General features: G+C 39.5%; 2 protein-coding genes and 1 pseudogene across 8 annotated transcripts in view; 1 reads left to right on the top strand and 2 right to left on the bottom strand.

The window, feature by feature from the left end:
• The window catches only part of RINT1 (RAD50 interactor 1), a 34,776-nt gene extending 27,471 nt beyond the window's left edge, over positions 1 to 7,305 (top strand). For 3 of the 6 annotated variants that reach the window (XM_037148072.2, XM_037148065.2, XM_037148082.2), the window contains exons 12-15: positions 3,901 to 4,115; positions 4,881 to 5,061; positions 5,136 to 5,254; positions 6,320 to 7,299. In XM_037148072.2, coding sequence (XP_037003967.2) covers positions 3,901 to 4,115; positions 4,881 to 5,061; positions 5,136 to 5,254; positions 6,320 to 6,512 — 708 coding nt within the window. In that variant the 3' untranslated portion in view covers positions 6,513 to 7,299. Of the gene's footprint in view, positions 1 to 3,900; positions 4,116 to 4,880; positions 5,062 to 5,135; positions 5,255 to 6,319 lie in introns of all 6 variants that reach the window. The other 3 variants (XM_053673193.1, XM_037148106.2, XM_037148091.2) reach the window with 3 other exon arrangements.
• EFCAB10 (EF-hand calcium binding domain 10) lies at positions 6,605 to 8,884 on the bottom strand. Of its 2 annotated transcripts, XM_037148121.2 has the most exons (4): positions 8,743 to 8,884; positions 7,995 to 8,159; positions 7,800 to 7,887; positions 6,605 to 6,695 (listed from the first exon to the last, which is right to left on the bottom strand). In XM_037148121.2, exons 1-4 carry the CDS (start codon positions 8,864 to 8,866, stop codon positions 6,659 to 6,661), a joined length of 414 nt encoding a protein of 137 aa, XP_037004016.2. In that variant the 5' UTR covers positions 8,867 to 8,884; the 3' UTR covers positions 6,605 to 6,658. The 2 variants fall into 2 exon arrangements, with proteins under 2 accessions (XP_037004016.2, XP_037004024.2); XM_037148129.2 differs by lacking the exon at positions 7,995 to 8,159.
• A 2,747-nt stretch (positions 8,885 to 11,631) lies between these two features.
• LOC119051328 (eukaryotic translation initiation factor 2A-like) lies at positions 11,632 to 14,665 on the bottom strand (annotated as a pseudogene).
• Positions 14,666 to 21,650: the final 6,985 nt, after the last annotated feature.

Raw genomic sequence — 21,650 nt, 5'->3', positions numbered from 1 at the left:
ACATGACATCAATAACATAAAGCATGGAAGGGGGAGTTAAAATTGTCCAATAGAATCTATTGGAACTTAAATACTTATTAGCTTAAAATAGACTGCTATAGATATACATATGAACCATGGTAACCACAAACCAAAAACTTACAAACAAGCAAAGAACAAACAGAAAGGAACCCCCCAAAATAATAAAGAAAGACAGAAAACAACAAGAGATCAAAAGAAACGAACAAAGGAGAACTATAAAAACAGCCAAAAAACAATGAACAAAATGGCAATACTTACTAGTAATTACTTTAAATATAAATGGATTAAATGCTCAAATAAAAAGGTTTAGAGTTGCTGAATGGGTTAAAAAACGTGACCTATCTATAGGATTAATTAAAAACAAGACCCACCCTGGCCGGTGTAGCTGGGTAGATTGAGCGCAGGCCTGTGAACCAAAGGGTCCCAGGTTCAATTCCCAGTTAGGTCACATGCCTGGGTTGTGAGCCAGTTTCCCAGCAGGGGGTGCATAAGATGCAACCTCTCCCACTCTTTCTCCTTCCCTTCTCCTCCATCCAAAAATAAATAAAATCTTTAAAAAGATTTAAAAAATCTTTAAGAAGACCCATCTACAAGAGACTCACTTCAGATTGAAAGACATACAAACTGAAAGTGAAGGGATGAAAAAAGGCATTCCACGTAAACAGAAATGAAAAGGAAGCTAGGGTAGGAATAATCATATCAGACAAAATAAACTTTTAAATAAAAATGTTTTAAAAAGACAAGGAGATAACATAATTGTAAAGGGGTCAATCCAAGCAGAGGATATAACAATTGTAAATAGCTACACACCCAACATAGGAGCACCTAACTATATAAAGCAATTGTTAATGGGCATAAAGGGAAAAATCCACAATAATAAAATAATAATAGAGGATTTTAATATTTCACTCATACCAGTGGATAATCTAGACAGAAAATTATTAAGAGAATAATGGCCTTAAATGTTAGAGTAGATCAGATTGACTTAATAGATACTTATGGAACATTTTATCCAAAAACTGAATAATACACTTTTTTTTTTTAAGTGCACATGGAACATTCTCCAGGACAGATCATGTATTAGGCCACAAAACAAGACTTAATTCAAGAATTCTGAATTCATATCAAGCATTTTTTCCAACCACAGTGTAGTTGAAACTAGAGATCAACTATAGGATGAAAACTGGAAAAAACACAACAAGTACATGGAGACTAACATGTTACTAAACAACCAGTGGATCAAAGGAAATCAGAACAAGAATAAATAAATAAAGGGGAAAGTAAATAAATCAAGCTGTTTACTCTTGGGGTGGGGGGAAGGAACAATAGGGGAACATGTTTCAAGTTTTAGCCTAAAAATAAAAACAGATCTAAAATAATATCTGTGCAGTTCTTTAGTAAGGTGAACAGAAACTAATAATTAAAGACTTAAAAATACCACTTTAAAAATGTAATAGGTAAGGTAGGGATTGAAAAAAATTACAGTTAAGTAATTAGATCAATTAATTGAGGATTGGTGATAAGTTCACAGTATACTAAGGAAAACGTAATTGTTTTAGTGTGCCGACATGAGTCACAAAGATGGACAAGGGAAATTAATTAAAAATTTCTGTACACTGTCAAATCATAATGCAATAAAAAATAAAAGAAATGACATAGGAAATCTAGAAAACATGACAAGAATGTATCTTTAATTATGAATTTATGACAAAAATGTAGCATACTACATTTTATGTATTTTATAATTTGCATACAGAAGAATTATGTACTGCTAAAACACAAAGAATTACAAAATGCACAGAATATATTCCTTTACTGTGAAATTTTTTTAAAAAGCCTTTATCTTAAATATGGGTTATAAGCCAAAATAAATAGAAAATAAAACTAAACATACAAATAACAGATATAAACAGAATAAAAATCAGACACAATCATAATTTAGTTTGTACTCTCTGGTTGTAACACTAATTATCTAAAACCTTTCTTTTCTACAAAAATGTTAGCTGAAATCTGTGTGCATATCATTCTGCTGAGCAAGGAAAAATAACACAATTATTTCACAATTATTATTTCAAAATGAATACAAGGCAGAGTGTCATGATTAGTGCATTTATCTTTATGAAGTCGCCCCAAATCAGAACTCATTAATTCACTGTGTTCTTTTGTGTCATATTCCTAATTTTAGTTAAGTACTTTCTTTATTCACTCAGCCCCCACACTGCTCCATTTTTTCCCTAAGCTTTTTTAATAGTATAAAACAAATTCTCATTCTTGATTCTTGTGTCAGATGATTTAATAAGAAACTCATTCAAGGAGAGATTTTTAGCTTCAATGAAATATTAGAGGAACATCATTAATTTATTCAGTGCCACAGCCTTTAACAGAGATGGACTGGCCATCATTCCTATCCATAGAAAATTACCTGATGCTGATCATTTCTTTCTGACACTGAATTAACTGTTCTTCTGTCAACAGAGAAATAACCGTATTTTAGAGTTGACTCTTCAAATTATGGATGAATTCTGTGTCCTAGTATGTTATTATGATACAAATTCTGTTTAATATCAAAAGTCCTTTAATCATCTTCATATTTCTTCAGTCTTAATACGTTAAATAAAACCCATTAAGGCTCTTCTATTACATACTTAGGAAAAGAAAAAGGGAAAGTGGACAAGAATTCACCTTCCACTCATTTAGATTCTGTACTGATAGCTGTCTGTCCATTGCCAGATCATGCCGAGTCTGACATGTCCAGCCATTCAGAATTAGTTTTTCAGGGGTAGGTGACAGAACCCTCATTCACAGACCTAAGTGGGGAGTGAGAAAGTGAGGTATTGGTGTAACTCAAAGGATCAGGCATGGCTGCTCTAAAGTTGTCTTCTGGCTTCGTTCTCAGACATGCTCTGCTAAGTGTGGCCTCCCACATACCACCACTGAACAATTACTAAGGGTAGCCATCCTCAGCCTCCTGTTAATGGACATTAAGTTCTTTTTAATTTTTTGCTAATATCCGCAACACTATAGGGCAGAAAAATATTACTAACTCTATGTAAAATACCACTGTAAAAATGACATTTTAATTTTCTTAACTCTTGTATCTGTTAGGTTTACTACTTTAAATTTGTCTAGAAAAAGTGAAGAGTACTTAAGGAAGCATGGTAGCCATCAGGGAAATGCAAATTGAAACTACAATGGTATACCACTTCATACAAACTAGGAGGGCTATGATAAAAAAGACACAATAACAGTTTTGGGCATGGATATGGAGAAATCTGAATCCTCACACATGGCTGAAAGGAAAGTAAGATGGTGTGGTAGCTGTGGAAAATAGTTTGGCAGTTCTTACATGATCCGGAAGTCTACTCTTAGGTATACACCTAAGAGAAGTAAAAGCACGTCCACACGGAAACCTGTACAAAATGTTCACAACAGCCTTATTCATAACAGGCAAAGAGTGGAAATACTCACTTGCCCATCAAAATGTGGTATATCCATATAATGGAATATTATTTAGCAATAAAAAGAAATAAAGTACTAATACACATTACAACACAGATGAACCATGAGAACATTATATTAAGTGAAAGGAGCTAGTCACAAAGAACCACAAATTGTGTGATTTCATTTATATGAAAGGTCCAGAATAGGCAAATCCACAGACAGAAAGAGTGAAGAAGGCCTGGGGGATGATGGCTTAGGGTGTGGGGTTTCTTTTTGGAGCAAGGAATACATTCTAAAACTTACTGTGGTGAGAGATGCGCAACTCTGAATTCAGTAAAAGCCACTGAACTGTATACTTTAAATGACTGAATTACATATGAGTTACGTTAAAAGCTGTTAAAAAGTATCTTAATAAATGTATTAACATTTTATTTTCAGTTCTTTCTACAACTTCAACAGGCAGCACTGGAGGTCTTTGCAGAGAATAACACTCTCAGCAAATTGCAGCTGGGACAACTAGCCTCTATGGAGAGCTCTGTCTTTGATGACATGATTAACCTGTTAGAGCGTTTAAAGCATGACATGTTGACCCGTCAGGTAGACCATGTTTTTAGGGAAGTTAAAGATGCTGCAAAACTGTATAGAAAAGAAAGGTAAGTCCTCTGTATTTTCTTATTTAAGTCAACTCTCAACTCCAGTTTGGTAAAAGTTAAAAGATGATATATACAGTGAGATTTTCCAAGGTATTTAGGTAGCACAGTTACGCCTTTTGCACACCAAAACTTTTAACTGTTTCTGATAGAAGGCTTTCTAAAATGTATTCATTCTTAATCAGAATAAACAGACCATAATTTAACCTTCAGATATGTAAGTACAGAGAGCTGATGTATGATATGGGTTGAATGGCCTAGCCTGTCACCCACTTTAAAAAGCAAGGTGCTCCTGTCTCCTCTGCACATGCTTGTGTTGTCCAGTTTATCCTCCTGCCACAAGTCCTGCGGACCCCTGGTTAGGTCTGCCAGACTGAGCTCCTAGCCAGCAGGCTATCTTTTTTTGCTTTAGCACAGTATGAATCAGTTTGGAGATGTTATTAGTCCATTTTGCTGAAAATTAAATAAGTTGGTGTCTTAAATGTTTTGCATTTTATCTTTTATAATTATTCAGTAAGTTATATTTGGGGATTTAAAAATTTAATCTGTCATCCTCATTAAATAAAAGACTATTTAATTGAGAGCTAAAGTGTAAATATAGATATATTTATTTTCAAAGTTTTTAATGTTGGACTGTACATCTTAGCTAAAATGCCCAGGACAGTGTACTTCCCCAAATTTAAAATTGGTTAAATCTTTAAAAATACAAAGTGATGAAAAACTTTATGGTAAAAATTGTGCTACAGGCAATGCTGTTTCTCCCCCCAGGTGGCTGTCCCTGCCATCTCAGTCGGAGCAAGCAGTCATGTCCCTGTCCAGCTCGGCTTGCCCCTTACTGCTTGCACTACGAGATCGTTTACTTCAATTGGAACAGCAGCTTTGCTTCTCTTTATTTAAAATTTTCTGGCAAATGCTTGTAGAGAAACTAGATATATACATCTACCAAGAAGTAAGTAAAGAATAGACTAACTTGGGGGCTGTGATGATAAAGGCAACTGTGATATGAATTAATCTTTCTTTCAGATCATTCTTGCTAATCACTTCAATGAAGGAGGAGCAGCTCAGTTGCAGTTTGATATGACACGGAATCTTTTCCCTTTGTTCTCCCACTATTGCAAGAGACCGGAAAATTACTTTAAACAGTAAGCTCAGTATTTAGCAATTGATTCTTTTGGAGGTTAAGTCGTTTTTTTAACAACTTTAGGGTTCCAGTGATGTGAAATGTATTATAGCATCAATTAAAAATGTTAAATATTTATTGTGTACCAAAATAATACAGGGTGGGGCAAAATAGGTTTACAGTTGTTCATATGGAAAATAATACAATAATAAACAATATATCAGAATGAACTGTTTTGCATACTCACAACTGTAAACCTTTTTCCCCACCCTGTATAAGAGCTGACCCATGACCCCCAAAAGTTCACCAGAACTGGATATAAATTATATATTGGGCTTTGTTTTCTAGCATTTGGTATAATGCTCAGATTTGGTTATTATTGGGAAAATAAGTAGAAAATGAAAGCACATGCAGTTCTGCCATAGTCAGTTAATGTAGGCAATTAAAAATATGTCTGGAACCTAATAACAGGCCAGGCATGTAGAAAAACTTTTGTTCTTAAACATTTTATATTAATTTTGGTTCTAAGTATAACTATAAATATATATAAGATAATTCTTAGAAGCATTTTTAGAAATTATTGATGTAAAATTTAGGCTATTTAGGGTATTTTTGAGATTATAAAATATTCTTTTTAAATTTGTAAAATGAAAGATTATTTTTGCTTGTTTCAGTAGTCTTTCTATTTCTGTTTTAGTATTCTACTTTTTTACTGCTTTCATTTCATATCTTAATTTGCTCTCTTCCCATATCCTAATCTACCTGAAGTCCTAGGTGCATTTAATGGAATGTTAATGTCAAGTATTATATTTTGGGAAGTAATAGATACATACTGAAAACAGTGACCCTATTACTTTATATTAATCTGATGAACTATAAACTCTGCAGACATACATAGTCCTAATATGTTAAAGGAACCAAATAATAAATCTACACATAGTTTTTATTGAGCGCATATGGTCTAACAGTACAGGGAAGCTGTTTAGCTTCACAAAATGAAATTGTTGTGAATAATGTGGGTGATAAAGATAATGGAGATCTCATTTCCCTCCAGTTTTTAATTTTATTTAATTTTATTTTGTAACAGTGTAAAAGAAGCCTGTATTCTTTTAAATTTGAACATCGGTTCTGCCCTGCTTCTGAAAGATGTCCTGCAGGCGGCTCCCGGGGAACCTCCTGCCACAGCAGCATTAAATGAAGTTGGAATTTACAAACTGGCCCAACAAGATGTTGAGATTCTGCTTAATTTGAGGACACACTGGCCTAACACTGGAAAATAATGCATCTTTTTTGGTTTTTATTTTGTTTTCCTTTTTTGAACAAGAGGAAGCCAATTGGATTAAGTTATATGATGAAGGTCCGAATTAATGCAGCTGGATAACTGAAAACTTGACAGAATCATTTATTATCTTTGACTTATAGGTTATTAAAATGCTGACCATACTTCCTTAGACCTTCTGTTCCTAAGAAAACAAAAACAGAAAACTCAGAAGCCATGAAAACTCAGAGTAATTCCATTTACAAATATAATGCTGAATATGTCTTTAATAAAATATAAGAGCAGAGACAGTAAATTATAACCATCCTTCAATTCCCTGTGTTAACTAAGGAAGACTGTTGTGGATAAGCAAACCCACCAAATAAATTTAAAAAAACCGCTTTAGAATACATGTTTTTAATTGAAGTTCCTATTTAGTTTGGAAATTCACTTATTTCCCATAAGAAAGCACATTAAGAGAGAGTGATGAAAACATACTTGCTCTCATTTTCTACAAATATCCTTCCATTTAAAATACTTCCTAGCTCCATTCCATAGGCAACCTTTACTTTTCGATGAAACATTTCAGGCCATAGCACTATGCTTCCGTCTTCTCCAGGGTAGGGAATGTAATTAAATACTTTTTGTTTAATATTTATGTAACTGATGATGAGATGGGTATCTTAAACTTTCTGACTTTTCCTTGACCTTGGACTATGTTAATGGTTTTTTGCTTAAATTCTCAGTGAGTAAACTTTTAAACAAACTTGAGTTAACTAGTCTTTCAACAACTATCAAATTTTGTTCTCATGTTTTTTTTCCTGATTTAGCATTTAGTTAATACTTTTTATGCTGTAATACTTCAAATCTAAAATTGTCAGTCTGGCATGCAACCTATGCTATTGAGAAACATTTATTTTGTGATAAATAATTTTGAGAAGATATTTTGGGAGAAATTCTATTACTCTGTATTTTATACAGAGATTTTCCAACTAGTATATTGAACTCAAAGCTTTTCTGTTAATTCTCCTAGCAAACCGGGGCCTTTTTACCTCATTCTTTTTTGAGAATTGCAGGGGTTTCCCATTGAGAAACAAATTAAGCTGCATGAAATGTCCTAACTCCAGCGTTTTCTCCCTTCCCTCTCCTCAGGCTTAGGGACTTTTCTGTCAGCCCTCCCTGTCCTCAATTTCTCATCAGCTGAAAGTTTCTAATAAAAAGGTAGGAACCTGTTTTAAAAGGTATTAATTGTACTTCAAAATCATGGCACAATCTTTAATAGTAATAACTCATGAGAAAATGAACTTACACTTCACTCCTGAATTTATCCAAAGTTATTCCATGCCCATCATCTTTTAAAACTTCATTTGCAGTACATAGACCCAAGGTATTTAGGGCTGTAAAAGTCAGAATGAGAAGGAAAATTTACAAAGTGAGTATTTTCAGCTAGAGAAACTTATAGAATAACTACTAATTATTACCTCAATTTGTATTAGACACTGACCTTCTCTGTACTGCACAAATGATATGGTGCCTTTTTTTGAGGTGTCCATCATCTCAAACATAGCCACAATGTTAGAGTGATCCATGAAGACAGGAAAAGCCACACCAGTTATTTTGGCAATTCTCACTCGTTCCAACAAAGATACTAAATACTCTCTTGGTTTTTCTGTAAAAGAATACTTCCGATTCTGTCTGATACAAAGTTAAAATATGTTACACATGGATATAGCTTTTTAACAATGATTAAATACCTATGGTCCAAGGAACTGTACTAGGCACTGAGGATATATGCCTAGATTATGAGAAACGTAAGATATTGAAAACTTAATTATATACGAGTAGTCTGTGCTCTAACACTGATGACTATAAAAAAGTCAAGAGACTACACCTAGGCTCCTATGAAAGACCTCTTCCAGTAATTCTGTCTGCATTCTTGTCTAATGCAGACAAGAGTTAAACACCCCCAAAATTGAAACAGCATGATGCAGGAAAAAATGCCCAGCCGAAAAGAGTAAAATATAAATAAAAATACTCCCATTAATATAGTCTCCCAATTTGGAAGTATAAATGTTCATTTCTAACAAAAGCAGTATTTGTAGAGGTAGGAGTGAGCGCGTGCGCGTGAGGATAGGGCGGTATCTGGGAAGAACGCGGGCGTGCGCTGTGACAGCAGTCCCAAAATTTGGGGGAACCACGGCTCGCGGGCAGACGGGTGAGACAGAAAGCAGAGTGGTAGACACCACCCTTACCTGGCTGGAAAAAGAGCAGGGAGCTGGTGAGATAGCTCACCAACTCCATAATCCGATGTTTTTTCAAATAATTCCTGGCCTCGAGTTCCCTGCTGCGGGAACTGCCGCTGCTGCCGGCCTCCATCCTTTCGCGTTGGGCCGTTGCTAGGCGTCCAAAGGGCGTGGAGGCAGTTTGGCTCCGCCTCTTCCGCCGGTCACGTGGTGCTCCTGCCTCAGGCTGTAACCTCGTTATTGAAGCTGTACTTCACACTGCGGGGTGTGAAGGGGTGGGGCAAAGCTGGGCATGAGGGGGAGACCTTAGGGAGACCGGCGGCAGCCCGTCATAGGGGTACGCTTTTCCCCTCAACCCCCTTGGAGGGCTGGGACTGATTGTCTTTTCCTGTGCTCACAACTTGTTGATCCACTGAATGAGACCGTGTGTGTTAATAGTAAAGGATGAACTAGTAACAGAAGGCGCTCGTGTAATTCTGGAGGTGGCCAGTGGAGACTCCTAAGCAGCATCCTTGGTATGAGCAGGCTGCAGCTCAGTGCTGGCAGTGAGGCAGAAAGGTAGCCTTTTTTATCTACCCCATTGTGGGATATGGACCCACAGTGATCCATGCCTGGATCCTGAGCTTCAACATCTGCTTTTTAACTAGACTGAATTGGCTGGTCCTATGAGGGAGGGTCACTGAGTAAGGTGGGATGCAGGTGGCTAGCAGGGCCTCTAATCAGTTACTGTTATATTTGTGAAATTAATCTGTAGGCTGGGGTTCTGTCCTTGGGGGCCAGTTTCTGGAGCCTATGCCCTTCCCCTTCCTCAGAACAGGTACTTCAAGAAGAGGAAGGACAAAGGGCCACTAAACATACGAAAATATTCTCAACCTCATCATCAATCCTATGAACAAATTAAAACAACAAAAAAGTCATTTTACCTACCAGACTGTAATAAATTAGGAAATTGAACAATTTCAAATGCTATAACAATACAGTCAGTGATTATAGGAGTATAAATTTGTGAATTGAAATAACCACTTCAGAAAATAATTTGGAATTATCTTGGTAATATAACATGTTTCTACACTATGACTCAGAAATTCCACTCCTAGAACAACTATTATACATGTATACGAGGAGGTATGTGCAAGAATGTGCACGGTAGCTCTGTTCATAATAGACAACGCGGCCTGAAGGTCATCCGAGTAGAATGGACTAAAGAAACTGTAGTATGGCATATAATGGAATACAGTAAAGCATTGCAGCAATGCATTGTAGCTAATTTCAACTTTGTCTCAAGAATGTATAGTGTATAAATATATTTGTTTGTTTAACATTAAACATACAAAAATAAGCAATATATTGTTTACAGATTGAAACATATATAGGAAATCTTAAGAAATATAATGGAATTATACTCACAAAATTCAGCATAGTGTTTGCCTTGGAGGTGAGAGGAAAAGGAATAGGTTTATGAAGGGGGACTTCAGGGATAATGGTAATGGGGTTTTTCTCTTCCTGAGTGGTGAGTACACATGTGCTCATGGATTATGATTCTTTATACCTTATGCGTATTTTATAATTCTTAAAATCTACTCAGCATTTAATAATATTTTTAAGCAATTGAAAAATAGAGGATGGAAAAAGAGGCCAGAAAGTCATTGCCAGGAGACTGAATGAGGCCGGGAACAGAAGGTCTCCGAGGTGCTGGGGACACACATGGTGGGGACCGAACCTTCAGAGGTCGGGCCTACCTTGAGAATTTCGTGCCCTGAGCGTCTGGGAGAACGAGAGAAGATTTTACGGCTGGTGGTTGGGATGTGGACACTAACTTGAGCAAAGAGTGTTGCCAGTAAATGTGGATTTCTTGCAGTGTTGCAAGGAAAGCATTCCTGAAGACCTTAGTTTGCCCAGTACTCTCTCACAACACAGCACAGGCAACTGGGGCCCGCAAACCTCCATTTCCTCCCGGTATCATGCTAAAGAGAAGTATCTAATGCCACCTAGTAGAGTCAGCTATTCTCTGCCAAAGCCATCTCTTAAGCCAGTTTGGGCTTAATTAATCATCTTTCTAACATTTCTTTCTTCTTCGACTCCTTGCCCTTCATCTCTGTGTTATCACTAATCCTTGTGGTGGTTTGGGGGAGTAACTCCAGTGGGAGGCTTCAATGCAGTGGTTCTAAATCAGGACTGCATGTGAGAACCACCTGCAGTCCTTTCAGAAGCACTGAGGCTTGGGCCCCATTCCAGGGCCACAAAATTGAACCTCTTGGTGATGGGGCCTGAATATTGGGACTTTTATTATTGTTGTTTTGAACAGCTTTATTGAGATATAACTAACATTTAATAAACTGTACCTATTTAAGGTATACTCTTTTAAAAATATATAAAGTGTCTTTATTCATTTATGTGGCAAATATTGTCCCTTACTAAAAAACAATGATCTGTCAAGTTTAGCTAGAAAATTCATGTGTCTCCTCTTTGTATTATGTGTTTAAATGATATAGGATGCAGGATGCAAACATCAATTTCATAGGCATTATTAAATAATTTCACACATATGTGGAATCTTGGAAAAATAGTTAAAATTATAGAAGAACATTAAATGTGGCCACATGAATATTCTGTATATACCAGTGAACTTAATAAAAGATGTATTTTCCATGATTTCTGGTACTCAACTTGCTTTCTGTGAATCTTTTGTTGTTGTTGTTTAGTTTTTATTTCATAATCATAAACTTAACTCTGCAAACCAGCTAGACTTGGAAGGGGTAGGGAAAACATGGAACCCAATGAACTGTGGTGAGAGCACAAAGGTTATAAAACATTCCAAGCAGATGGGGGTAAAGGGGTGCTCTCCTGAGCTACAGAAGGAATGGTCTTGTGGTTAAGATAAAATGTAGGTCAAATTTATCAGAGTTGTCCACAGTCAGTGATGGTGATCTTCTTGTTGATCTTGCCATTTCCAGACCCCCAGCTCTCCATGGCTGTCACGACATCTGGGCCATGTTTCACCTGAACGAAGCATGTTTCACCACATGCTTGTCATCCAGCCACTCGGTCTCGGCAGGGCAGATGAAAAACTGGGAACCGTTTGTGTGGGGTCCAGTGTTTGCCATGGACAAAATGCAGGGACCTGTGTGCTTCAGGACAAAATTTTTATCATCAAACTTCTCCCCATAGGTGGATTTGCTGCCTGTGCTGTTCCGGTGTGTGAAGTCACTGCCCTGGAACGTAAATCCCGGAATAATTCTGTGAAAGCAGGAGCCTTTATAATGAAATCCTTTCTCCCAGTGCTCAGAGCATGAAAGTTTTCTACTGTCTTTGGAACTTTGCAAACAGCTTGAAGGAGACGTGACCCAAAGGCTTGCCATCGACAGCAATGTCGAAGAACACAGTGGGGTTGACTGGCTGGGCACAGAAACATTAGAGGCGGCATTGCCATCTGCAATGCTGCTTTCTGTGAATTTTTAAAAACTGAATTCCAGCCCTGGCTGGTGTGGCTCAGTGGATTGAGTGCTGTTCTCTGAACCAAAGTGTTGCTGGTTCGATTTCCAGTCAGGGTACATGCCTGGATTGCAGGCCAGGTCCCCAGGGCACATGAGAAGCAACCACACATTGATATTTCTCTCACTTTCTTTCTTCCTCCCTTCCCCTCTCTCTAAAAATTAAATGAATAAAATCTTTAACAAAAACAAAAAACAACTCCAGCTTAGCTCAGTGGATTGAGTGTGAGCTGTGAACCAAAGGATCACGAGTTCAATTCCCAGTCAGGGCACATGCCTGGGTTGTGGGCCAGGTCCCCAGTGAGGGGTGCACGAGGGAAAACCACACATTGATATTTCTCTCCTTCTCTTCCCCTCTCTCTAAAAATGAATAAATAAAATCTTAAAAAAAGAAAAAAACAACAGACCCAATTCCAAATCTTCTAGCTCCTAGAGAAGGGCTTGCTTCTTTTAAATTTCCCCCAATTGATTCCTTTCTAGCTGTTTTCTAGTAGCTGTTTGTTCTTTCAGTTGTTCAATTGCTTTCAGTTTCTTCTTCAGGTTCTTGTTTTTTTGTCTATCTCAGGTTCTCCAGAGGTTGACCTATAGACCGCATTTTGTGCTGAGTTCTGTGGGCAGAGAAGTTGCCAAATGTAGACTCTCGTCACTTCTCTGCAGCTCTCTTAGCTTCCTGTGTCCTTTGGTGTTGAGGGTTTCTCTTGGTAATTGCTTAGTTCCCGGTTGTGGTCTCACACTCTGAGATGGTTCCTCCTCGTGCAGTTTGGATTGGCGATTGATTTGCTTCCTAAAGCTGGGTGTCTATAAGCTGTTGCAGCTCTAGGTTCTTCACTGAGTATGTCACTTGGAACTGCCTGGTTGGTATTGTTTATTGGGAACATTCCATCTACAATGACTGCCGAGAAACCTGCCATAATTCTGCATTTGATGGCATGTCCGACCAGTGGAAGACAGAGCCACGTATAATGCCAAACCCCATGATTCACATGTAATCTGGGAGCACACTTGGCTGCTAAAACACACCCACCATCTGGGTACCAAGCAAAATATGTAGACTGAGGCCACTGATTTAGAAATGTAGTTTCTAACAACCTGCACTTCCATTCGTCTCCTCAGATTTCCACATCCATCTAGTACTAATACATGCCCATGAGGACTATAGTAGGCTGCCGTCTGAGGACCAGTTCTCAAGTCAAACACAGGATCACATTCCAAGTTGAATATTGTTGCTCTGGCAGGCTGAAAACCAAAAATAGCACCAAACTCAGTAGAATTGGAATTCCAAACTACGTCATAAATGGGGCCACTTTCTGGTGTTTGAACTACAGCACACGCTCTGTTTGTTGCGACACAGAGCAGAGTTTGCTCTCCGTCGCAGGAAGCGCCTGTCCCGTCGACACCTGTACTAGCTACTAGCCCTGCAGCGGCAGCCTTTTTATTCTATGGCACTGTAACCTTATCCACCTTGAAGAAACTTTTACTGGCTAAAGCTGCATGAGTTCCATCGAAGTTGGGAGACTGGTATAATCGAACAAATAAAGATGAATCCTAACTTCCTGGGACATAAACAGTCACCTTGCACTGTTGGGGTCCAGGTGATAACATACAATCAATATTTTGCGAATGCAATGTATTTGCACTTGTATTGAAATTGTTGTTTTCGAAGAAGTGAACTTCACCATTAACATTTTGGGCGCAAATTGTTTCCTCTTCTGACCAGGATAGACACCAGTTTTGCATCTTTTTCTGAATGAAAGACTTCAAACATGTCCTGGTTTTCACACCATGAAGTTGTGGTTTGGGATTCCCAGCCAGCGGTGCCATCTTTAGAAGTAGTGTGAGAACTAGGAGGGCCACGGGTCCTCACCGCATAGCCAGGGCCATGTTTTTTGGTGAAAACTCAAAGCAAACTGCCTTTGGGAGATGGAAGGGGTGCAGTAGTCCCTGGTTAGTGACATTGATAATATTTTTTCTCCAATACCCCAGGCAAACAAGGTCCCATCCTTACTAAAGGTATAGACTTTGCAGTTTTTCCCAGATTCCCTTGGAAACACTGTGCTTTCTGTAAAATGTGGTGGTCTATCCCCCACGTACGGTCCTTGTGGTCCTCACACTGTTAGGAGTGCTGTGGACAGCACCATCTCATCCTAGGAAGTAAGGTGTACTTTTGATGTATGTATGTACCCATGAAATCATCACTACATTCCAGATAAGGAACATATGCATCACATCAAAATTTCTCTGTGTCCTTTTCTAGTTCCTCCCTTGCACCCCTCCTTCACCCTGCCCCCCAACTATCACCAGGCAACTACTGACTCGATATCTTTAGCTATAGATTAATTTACAATTTCTAGAATTTCATATAAATGGAATCATATAGTATGTACAATTTTTTTTTGGTCTGTTGTCCTTCACTCAACATTTTTTTTTTTACATTTACCCATGTTGTTGCTTGTATCAGTATTTCATTCCTCTTTTTGGCTGAGTAAGATTCTATGGTATGGTTACTCCCCAATTGGTTTATGCATTCACCCACTGGAGGACATTTGTGTTGTTTTCAGTTTGGAGCTTTTACAAATAAACCTGCTATGAACATTTGTGTACAGATCTTTGTGTGGACATATTATTTCATTTCTCTTGAGTAAATACCTAGCAGTGAGATGACTAGATCATATGGTAGGTGAATGTTTAACTGTTTAAGAAACTGCCAAACTGTTTTCCAAACTGGTCGCACCATTTTAAAACTGGTAGTTGGTGAGGGCTTCACAGGTGATCCTAGTGCAAAGCCAGGACTGAGACGCTGCATCGTAGCAAGCTGTGAGGATTGAGCTGAGGGTTGGGAGATGTGTATCGAGATTCTCCAGAGCCTAGGCGTCCCCAGCGTGTGCTCGGTATTACAGTGCCACAGCACACTTCAACCCAGGACACATGCTGGAATCTCCTGGGGAGCTTTTAAAAAATATGGTGTCTGCCTCCTCCTCCCTGGGGGAGTCTCATGGAATTCTCTGCGGGCAGTGTTCTGGGAGGGAGGTATGCTGTTTCAGGCATCACAACTTTTTAACAGACTCCTGAGTGGTTCTAGAGCACAGAGTGACCGACTGTCCTGCTTTACCCAGGATCAGGGGGAAAGGGGGGTTTCAATGAGTGAAACTTTCCATGATAAAACTGGGAAAGTCCCAGACCAACCTCACACTGGGACCACTAGCATAAGAAGTTTGGGCTTTGGTACTGGATGGACTTGTCAATCTGCCTGTCGACCTTGAAGATATAGCTCAGGGTCAGTGTGTGTGTGTTTGGGAGGGCATGTATGAAAGGGAAAGTGGGGGCATGGGTGGCCCGAAGGGACTGTGAGCTGATTCCCTCCCTCCGTTTTCCATTTCAATCAGAAACAAGTCAGAGATGCTTCAGCCAAGAGTTTTGCTTGCTGTTAAAAATGAGGGGAAAAGTACGAAGTGCATTTTTCTTCTGAGAAAATACATGGTGAGGCAGTATTATGGCCTCTGTTCAGACTGCCTCACTTTTAAAGTGACCACTGACCATTAATAACTATGTAATCCTAGGCAACATACCCAAATTCTCTGCCTCAGTTTCCTCATGGGTATAGTGGGGACGATATCTCTGCCTCACAGGGGATGTCTTGAGGATTGAATGAGTTAGTATATGTAAAGCTTTTTGTAAAAGTGGTCCTGGGTGTATATTATGTGCTTTATAAGTGTTTTCTATATTATATTAATATCTTTGTTAAAATGAGAAGGGGAAGTCATGACTAAATATAGTCTCTATAACCTATGTCCACAGGTTCTCCTATTTAGTTTCTCATTGAGAGATTTTTGGGAGTAACATTTCAGATCTTATGTTACAGCTTTAAAAAACCATAGATTCTTGGTTCTGTGTGGCAATGCAGGAGGAACTAAAGGTATATTTAGCATTCAGTGACTCCTCATTTAATGCTGTTGACAGGTTCTGTGGCTTTAGCAAAACAACGTATAAGGAAACCAGTTTTATCATAGCCGAATTGTGATAAACAAGTGCTAAATTCCTATGGTGTCTCATCAACATGACACAGAAATGACATTGAACAAAACATTATTTGAGGCTCCGCTGCACACTTAATGTTCCTGTACAAATCGTAAGAGAGACACTAAGTTTGGAACCTGTTAAATTTAGTTTCACCAAATTATTTTATTGGTGTGCTGCATTTTAAAGTTTTTTTTTAAAAAAAACCAGAAGACAGTCTAGGTGTGACACCACAGTAGTCTCTGTGTTGGGCAGGGCGAGCCCCGGAGCCCGCTTTGGCTGTGCAGCTGCGGTTTCACAGGTACTCAGGGTTCTGTGCAGCTCAGTCTCGAACATTACAGCTCAGTCTTTGCGGAATGGTAACATTTAATTACCCAAGGTAGAGCCAGATCTGCTGAGAAGCAGTGTCCAGCTTTTCCTAAAAAGGCAAAAATGCTAAAAACATTTAAAAATGCTAACATCCATTTTACAAAAAATGAAAGCGTAGAAAACTTTGAGTGGCCACAGTACAAAGGATGGTGGGAGAAGATGACCAGTGCAATGGTACCCCCTTACAGCACTCTATTCATTAAAAAAAAATCTGAAATAGTTTGATTCACAAGAAGTTTCAAAATAGCACAAGGCTCTTCCATGTACTCTTTGGCTCTTCCCAATGATAGTATCTTACATAACCATGTACCATGGTCATTGCCAAGCTAGGAAATCAACCTTGGTACAACACCACTAACTCACTTACGGACCTCAGTTATTTCCTCTCAGTTGATTAATTAAAATGTTAAACAATGCCAGGCTCATTTGGATTTCAGCAGTTTTTACATGAAGACTTTTTTTCCCATGCTCTGTTTCAGTTGTGAGGCTACTTCTGTATTTCAGAATATCATTTGATAAACTGAGTCTAAATTTAGTTCCATTCACACCAAATATGTTCGGTTAAGCTTTAATTGGGTCCAACAAACTGAAACCCAGAACAAAATTCATGCACGACATTCTTTGAGCTTTCTAAATCGTTTGTATGCAGGATGACCTCAGGGGGTCTCCTGTTTACACCATTCACATGGGGAGTCAAGGTCCTTCTGAAAGAGGCTTCCCCACTTACTAGTTGTGTGATCTTGACCAAATTACTTGAACTTTCTGAACTTTGCTCTTCTCATTCTGTAAAATGAGGGTAATGATCTCACCTACTTGGTAGAATTATTACAAGGATTGTATTTGAAAAATGTGAAATACAATAATGTTATCAGTTTACTGTTACTACTGCGACTATTACTAGTACTAGTAATGTGGATGGTATAGCCATCACCACCATCACCACCATCACCATCGCAACCACCACCAGTGGAGTCCCCGTCCTTTTGGTCATTTTCTTGATAGTAGAGCTATGTAGGTATGGCTTGGAGCTGGGAGTCAGCTCCAGGTACAGTCAGAAGTCTTCACTCCCCTAGTGGCTGGCAGATAGCAGGTTGAATGCTGCGGTCTCTCCTGCCTGGGATGGTGGCCAGGTGCATATAATCTAGTCTTCCCTGGCTAAAGCGGAGACTGCATTTCCCAAAATACTATCACTGCATTGATATCTATGGGTTTTGGGAGAAGTCCTGCAACCCAGTCACCCTTGGTGCAGGACTCTAAGTGGAAGAATACATTAGGTTTGAAATGAAACTTTTGGAGCACAGCCCACAGAGTGAGGATTGCTTAGACAAGAAAGATAATTGCTTATATGTATTTTTAAATAAATAAGTAAGTAAAAGATTTTGTTTACTTATTTTTAGAGAGAAAGAAAAAGGGGGGAGAAAGAGAGGGAGAGAAACATCAATTGGTTGCCTCTCGAACACACCCTGGGATCGAACCTGAAACCCAGGCATGTGCCCTGACTGGGAACCAACACAGCAACCTTTGGGTTTGTGAGACAATGCTCCAATCAACTGAGCCACACCAGTCAGGTCTTGCTTGTATATTATTTTTGAAACTAAGACATCCACTTGGCCCCAATGCTATTTTCGAGTAGCAGTAAGTTTAAAAGAAAAAGTAATGAAGATTGTTGGTTTGAATGTCAGTCATTTCCAAGTGACAGTAAAATTCTCCTTGCTGGCATTACTAGTGGATTAAATAATTCCATGTAGTTGAGCGTGAATTAATGTACTATTGCTGGTCATAAGCACGTCTGCGTATTAGACAGAATCAGGTGTGCCGGAACTGGCTGGCCCAGGCTCACAAGAGTCAGCTGTGCGCTTCTCTTCCCTCTCTGTGTTCTGCAAGGTCAAGCTGGTAGCTTGAAGTTGGCCATGGTGGGCATATTAACATCACAGAAAGCAGCAAATGCTTCCAAAGTCACTCTCAATGCTGGATGTTCCACATTTACCAGCATGCCACTGAGCCCAGTTCTTTTCATCCTATCTTGAGGATATGTTTACGGATCTTAGGAAGGGAGAGAGAAGAGGAACATCAGTGTCAGGAACACCAATCAGTTGCCTCCCAACGGGAGATCAAATCCCCTTTTGGTGAATGGGGGCGATGCTCCACCTGAGACACCTGGCCTGGGCCTCACTCCAGGTTTAATTCAACAAACATTTATTGTGCCAACTGTATGCCCACCACTATTTTAGGAAGCTATTTATATAGCATTGAACAAGACAGCCCCTTGGAGCTCTAAGGAGATTCTATAGATAAAGTTAACTCCAAGGAAACATGAAGTATAGATGGTTTGGGGTGAAAAAGCTGCCTGATGTCAATGTGGCCCTTTTGGTAATCCGAACCAAGTTTTCTCAGCATTCAATCTCTACTGGGCAAGTCGTCCTAGGAAGGATGGCTGTTAAAGCCCTCCGAGCCGTTCCATTTTTAACTACTTCCAGGAAAGTGCATTCCACAATTGTTCACCGCAATCACTTATATTTGATCACTTCCAGTTTTTCCCTGGTTTTGTATGCAGACTTTCCAAGCTGCCATGCCCAGGGCCAAGCACTGCACTGTACTGTACTCTGGTAAACACTAAGGTGAGCTCACCTAATGGTGTCCACATATTTCATTGTTAATTATGCAGATTGATATTATACTCTAAAATTTTAAAATATCAAAACAGAATGACAAATTAATATTCTACAGCTTATGATGAAAATAGACCATCTTGTGCCTCATCCCATTCCTCATCTCGCCCCAAGGTAACTTTCTCTACAGGGCCTGGTAACCTTGAACCCAGAATATCCATGTTCCATTTAATTTTCTTTTTTTCAAAAACTAACCCTTCAGTTCCTTGCTGAGGGGTTTGGGCCGGCGGTGGTGAGTAGCCACCTGGCCGCATGTGGGAGGTGAAGGGAGCGCTGGGGTCCAACAGCCTCACATGAGACTTTCAAACCCCCTTTCCCATTTTCAACCCATGGCTGCACCCCCTTCTCTGTGGTGCCTATTGCCTTTGGGGAATTTGGGGAGGAAAGGGCTTCTCATTAGCATTCTCCTCAAACTACTTTGTAACTTTGGTCTTTCTGCTAAAACAATTCTACTCCAAGTCTGCCATTCAGCTTTTGTGTCTGTGTATAAACTTTTACATTTCAAAGTGCACAGTGAAATGAACGAATCTTAAGTATACAACCCGATAAACATTTCACCAATGATCATATTCATTTAACAAACTTCCAGGTCAAGGTACAGAACATTTCTAGAACCAGAAACCTCCCTCGGGCTCCTCAAAGGTAACAGTCATTCTATAAATCTACCTGTTGTATATTCATGGCTTTAATTCACCAAGTTTACTCTGAATGCCAGTTGATTAAGTAAAATGTTAAACAATGCTGGGTTCAGAGTGGACCTGGAGGGAACATCCTCCAAGTGTTTGAAGATGAGCAGGGACCCTGAAAACTTCCTCTCCGGTTACGTCCTTTCACAGAGATACTCAGTTCTCTCCTTAGTGCGGTGCATCCAATCCGTAATAAAACTTCCTCAGTTTATTGAGTTTGGTAGAACCGAAAGACATAAAAGTTGCAAACAAAATAAAAAACATGCACCTGATTCTTTCCACAAAAAAATGTCTCAGAACCATGCTTTTTTTCCCCATTCGTAATTGACTGTAGCCAGTCAATGATGTTCCTACTTTGCTTCTGCTTTTCCTATATCAGAGTCTCTCCTCAAGCTCTGGTTAGTGGAGCGCTCCCAACCACAGCTGGGCCTGGCGCTGCTCAGGTAAAGGGTTAACGTGCTTCAGTTCCTCTTTCACAGTATAAAGGCCAATATCCCCTCACATGTTTGAGCACACCTCTCGCCTCCCTCTTGCCTTCTCAAGGACTTCCCTTCTCGGGGAACTGGGCCTTTCTCCTGCTATCTCACTAGCATGTGAGCTGTAATCTGGCCTCTTCTCTCTTGAAAAACAAGACAAACAACAACCACAAAACAACCCAAATCCCAACACTCCCGTGTGCTTTTTAAGCTCCGTAAGACTTGTCTGTACAACCGAATTTCCTTCTGACCACCCCACGCTGGCCTTGGCTTCCAAGGCCTTCCATCACACAGGCGTTGCTAAGGTCACTGCAGTGGGTTGAATAACAACCCCCTAAAAGATATGTGTACGTCCTAACCCTTAGACCTGTCAGCGTGAACTTATTTGGAAAAAAAGATGTCATTAAGTTAAGAATCTTGAGATGATATCATATAGGATTTAGGGCTGGCCCTAAATCCAATGACGATGTCCTCATTAGAGCGAGGCTGTGGGGGGCCTGAGGCAGAGGAGGAATGCAGAGGAGAAGCCCACATGAAGATGGAGTCAGAGATGGCAGTGGCGCATCTGTGAGCCAAGAACTGCTGGCTGTCGCAAGACACGGAGAGGCAAGGGAGGGCGCTCCTCCGAGCCCCTGGAGGGAATGCAGCTCTGCTTGATTTTGGACTTCTGATCTCCAGAATTCTGAGAGAATAAATTTGCATTGTTTTAAGCCACGGAGTTGTGGTAATTTGTTATGGTAGCTTAGGAAACCAACAGTCACGAATGATCTGTGTGGCAAACCCAGGCAATACCATCTACAGCCTCCATTTTACAGCAGTCAGTTGTTCATTCCTTGAAACATCTTACAGTCTTGGCTTCCAGGGAACCACTCCTTGTTGGGTTCTCTTCTTGTTGGGAATGCTTCAGCTCAGGGGTCTTTGCTAGCTTTTTGCTTCAACCTAACCTCTAAATGGCTGCGCTTCTCCTATATTCTCTCAAGTAATCACATCTATACCTGTGGGCCTAAGTATTATCCACATACTAAAGATTCGCAAACTGATGCCTCCAGCTTAGACCTGTGGACAGCTTTCATCATGTGTAGACCATGCCTTCTTGACATAGGAGCTTAGGTGTTTTATAGTTGTCTCATACATGAACCAACTATTCATGCAAAAACAGGACTTTTGATTTTTACAACACCTCTGCCACTGCAAAAACAAAACAAAACAAAA

Source organism: Artibeus jamaicensis, unplaced genomic scaffold, assembly GCF_021234435.1.
Source record: "Artibeus jamaicensis isolate MK-2021 breed Jamaican fruit bat unplaced genomic scaffold, CSHL_Jam_final contig_834, whole genome shotgun sequence".
Taxonomy (NCBI): Eukaryota; Metazoa; Chordata; class Mammalia; order Chiroptera; family Phyllostomidae; genus Artibeus; species Artibeus jamaicensis.
This window is presented reverse-complemented; position numbering and strand designations above follow the sequence as displayed.

Bases quoted from the DNA above. Each gene is read 5' to 3' on its own strand.
- EFCAB10 (XM_037148121.2), bottom strand. From the start codon at position 8,866: ATGGAGGCCGGCAGCAGCGGCAGTTCCCGCAGCAGGGAACTCGAGGCC. The intron at 8,160-8,742 runs GTAAGGGTGGTG...ATTCTTTTACAG, and splicing joins CCTGCTCTTTTTCCAGCCAG to AAAAACCAAGAGAGTATTTA. The intron at 7,888-7,994 runs GTCAGTGTCTAA...TGACTTTTACAG, and splicing joins ATTTGTGCAGTACAGAGAAG to CCCTAAATACCTTGGGTCTA.